At 38.6% G+C, this 4,021-nt stretch overlaps 1 protein-coding gene across 1 annotated transcript in view; it reads left to right on the top strand.

The window, feature by feature from the left end:
* Positions 1 to 4,021, top strand: part of Ipp (intracisternal A particle-promoted polypeptide) — a 40,879-nt gene that overhangs the window by 13,194 nt on the left and 23,664 nt on the right. The window contains exons 4-5 of the mRNA XM_005371498.3: positions 1,985 to 2,140; positions 3,431 to 3,598. Of these exons, the coding sequence (XP_005371555.1) occupies positions 1,985 to 2,140; positions 3,431 to 3,598 (324 nt within the window). The remainder of the gene's footprint in view (positions 1 to 1,984; positions 2,141 to 3,430; positions 3,599 to 4,021) is intronic.

Consider the following 4,021-nt stretch of genomic DNA (forward strand, 5'->3'; position numbering starts at 1 on the left):
GGGGGGGGGCAGAGGCAAGCAGATCTCTGTGAGTGAGTTTGAGGATAGCCTTGGCCTACAGAGTGAGTTCCAGGACATCTAAAGCTACACAGAGAAACCCTGTGTTTGAAAAACCAAAACCAAAACAAACAAAAAAAAAAAAAGAAAAAAAGATTTTTAATTTGTTTCTTGCTTTGTCTTATCATTTTTTAATTTATTTGTTTATTGTGTACACAGTGTTCTGCTTGCATGACAGAGGGCACCAGATCTCATTATAGGTGGTTATGAGCCACCATGTAGTTGCTGGGAATTGAACTCATGGGAAGAACAGACAGTGTTCTTAACTTCTGAGCCATCTCTCCAACCCCCTGTCTTATCATTTTTGAAGATTTATAACAAAAATATATTTTCTTTTTGTTATTTGATTTTATAAATAACCCTTGACTAATCAGCATTTTCTTAGATAGTGGTGTTTTTTAGTGTTGAGGCTTGAACCCAGGTTTTTTTGTTTGTTTTTTGTTTTTTCAAGACAGGGTTTCTCTGTAGCTTTGGAGTCTGTCCTAGAACTAGCTCTGGTAGACCAGGCTGGCCTTGAATTCACAGAGACCCGCCTGCCTCTGCCTCCAGAGTGCTGGGATAAAAGGTGTGCGCCACCACTGCCCGGCAGCTTGAACCCAGGTACTCACAAGGCAAGTGCCTTCCCATTGAACCTGGCCCTGATAAGTGTGAACTTAGTTCATTTTTTCATCTTTATTTGGAAAGTATTATACACGAGTGCAATTTTTTGTTGTTTTTCAAGATGGGTTTTTCTATATAGCCCTTGCTGACCTGGAACTCACTATGTAGATCAGGCTGGCCTCCAAGTCACAGAAATCTCTCCGCCTTTTCCTCCTGAGTTCTGGGATTGAAGGTGTGTGCCACCACTGCCTGGCTCTTTTTTTTTTTTTTTTTTTTTTTTTTTTCAAGACAGGGTTTCTCTGTAACCTTGGCTGTCCTGGAACTCACTCTGTAGTCCAGGCTGACCTCAAACTTACAGAAATCCACCTGCCTCTGCCTCCCCTGCCCGGCATTGTTTTTTTAAAATATTTTTTAAAAGCCTCTAAATCACATTTTTGGCGTGTGTTTGTGTGTTTGTGTGTGTGTGTGAGCTCGAGCATATATACCTCATGAGTGGAGGTCGGCAGACAATCTGAGGAGTTGGTTCTCTTCTTTCACGATATAGGTTTCTATAGACAAATGAGGTCTTCAGACTTGGCAGCAGATGCCTTTACCTGGTGAGTCATCTCACTGTCCTCTTTAAAACATTTGGATAGATTTAAGGAAAGTATATCCCTTAGCAGTAGTGCTAAAAACAATATTTTTTATTGTAATAAACAATCTGTTGCTTGATAAATAAGTTTGGGTTTTTGTTTTTTAAGGATTTATGTTTTAAAGATTTATTTCTTTTGTGTGCATTGGTGTTTTGGTCACATGTATGTCTGTGTGAAGGTGTTGGATTCCTTAGAACTAGAGTTATAGAGAATTGTGAGCTGCCATGTGGGTGTTAGAAATTGAACCCAGGTCCTCTAGAAGAACAACCAGGCTCTTAACCGCTGAACCATCCCTCCAGCCCCCCTTTAAGGATTTTTATCTTAAGCAATGTTATGACTGTGTGTATGTGCATATAAGTGTGGGTGCCCATGGATATGGATCTATTTGAGCTAAAATTATAAACTGGGAACAGATCCTCTGCAAGAGCAGAATATTCCCTTAACCCTCTCTCCAACACCAATGATGACAGTATTTTCCTTGTTTTTAGTTGCTGTTTTGTTTTGCTTGTTTTTCTTTTTTGAGACTGTGTCTCACTATTTATACCAAGCTAGCCTGGAACTTGAAGAGATCCTCATGCCTCTGCCTCCTGAGTGCAGTGATTAACAGCTTGTGCTGCTCTCACTGGCCAGGAAATGTGTCTTTTCAGTACTCTCTGAAAGTCTTTTAAAACACTGTCTTTTAAAATACTGTTTAGGAGTATCTGATTTTAATCTTCGAGTTGCATTGCAAACACTTCTGAAAGAATACTGTGAGGTCTGCAAGTCTCCCAAAGAGAACAAGTTTTGTAGTTTTCTGCAGACATCCAAAGTTCGACCTCGGAAGAAAGCAAGAAAATACCTGTATGCAGTAGGTAAGAAACTCTGAAAAATAATAGAAATTATTTTAGGATAAGAGCTTTTTAATAGTTTGTTGTTATTACTATGTAGTTATTACTCATATGTAAATCTATCAGAAACATTTCATGTTTAGGCTTAAGGTTAGTAAATTAAATTTGCATAATAACATGAACACATTTAGAACTTAATAGTTTCTCATTCAACATTTCATTTGATGTTATAAATCTTTGGTCTCTGATTACCTAGTTACCATCAAATGACTGTCTACAGATTTATGTATTTACTGTGTGTGTGCACATATGTGCATCATGGTATGTGAGTGGATATGAAATGAAACCTTATGGGAATTGGTTTTCTCATTCCACTTTGTAGGGACTGAATTCAGGTCACCAGGCTGCACAGCCATTTGCTTTTACCTGCTGAGTTACCTCACCAACACAAAAAATATTTCTGTAAAAGTTAAAATTTTGCCAGGTATAATGCATGCAATTCCAGCATTCTGAGCCTGAGGCAGGAGTGTAGTAAAGTGAAAGCCAGCTTGGGTGACATATTGAGTTCTGGGTCAACCTAGGCTACAGTATGATACTATCTTTAAAAAAAAGTTAATAAGCTGGTGGTGGTGGCGCATGCCTTTAATTCCCAGCACTTGGGAGGCAGAAGTAGGCAGATGTTTGTGAGTTTGAGGCCAGCCTGGTCTACAAAGCGAGTTCTAGGTCAGCCAGGACTGTTACACAGAGAAACCCTATCTCAAAAAACAAAAACAAGCAAACCAAAAAACCTAAATAAGTGAATTAATTAAATTTTGTTTGTTTGGTTTTTTTGTTTGTTTGTTTGGTTGGTTTTCAAGGCACTGTTTCTCTGTAAGTTTGGAGTCTGTCCTGGAACTAGCTCTTGTAGACCAGGTTGACCTCGAATTCACAGAGATCCGCCAGCCTCTGCCTCCCAAGTACTGGGATTAAAGGCATGTGCCACCACCGCCCCTATTTTTAATTTTTTAATTGAGACATATAAAAGTCATAATGAGACTTTATAATTAGACAAAGAATATTGCCTAGATGTATATTTTATACAGCCTTCTATTATAACTGAGATCATATGGTAAAACACTGAGGTTAACTTTCTTATTGAGTGTAAGCCAGGACTTGGCATAATTAAGAGTTACACATTTTATGTACTATTTTTATAGAGGTGACAAGCTCTAAGTTGTATAAATCTTTAGATATAGGGGCCTGAATATTTTTATTGCTTCTGTTTTCATATTGAGCATAAGAGGTTTGCTGTGTATTTTTTCATTTTCTGCTTAGGTGGATATACACGCTTGCAGGGGGGCCGTTGGAGTGATAGCAGAGCCCTCAGCTGTGTAGAACGCTTTGATACGTTTAGTCAGTACTGGACCACTGTGTCTTCACTCCACCAGGCTCGATGTGGACTTGGAGTAGCCGTTTTGGGAGGGATGGTCTACGCTATTGGAGGTAACAATAAAAATATCCCATTTCTCTCATTAATCTACTTGGCAATGTACTTTGTACATGTACTTTGATCATCTTAACTATTTTTTGTTTCCTTCTCCTCTTCATTTGGTGTTTTTGTTTGTTTTGTTTTGCTTTTTTGGTTTTCTGAGACAGGGTTTCTCTGTGGCTTTGGAGCCTGTCCTGGAACTAGCACTTGTAGACCAGGCTGGCCTTGAACTCATTAGGTGTTTTTAATGAAAAATTATTTACTTTTAAAATATAACCATCTCTTTGAACTTGACCTATATGCCAGTATGTACTTCATATTTAACATGCCTTTGTTGTCTCTCAAATCTGTATTTTCCTCCCATGATTTGCCATATTCTGGATGGTAATGATTTGCTTACAGGGTCAGAACAAAGCATTAAACATCCTTGCCGGGCG

This window comes from Microtus ochrogaster, unplaced genomic scaffold (assembly GCF_000317375.1).
Source record: "Microtus ochrogaster isolate Prairie Vole_2 unplaced genomic scaffold, MicOch1.0 UNK110, whole genome shotgun sequence".
Lineage (NCBI taxonomy): Eukaryota > Metazoa > Chordata > Mammalia > Rodentia > Cricetidae > Microtus > Microtus ochrogaster.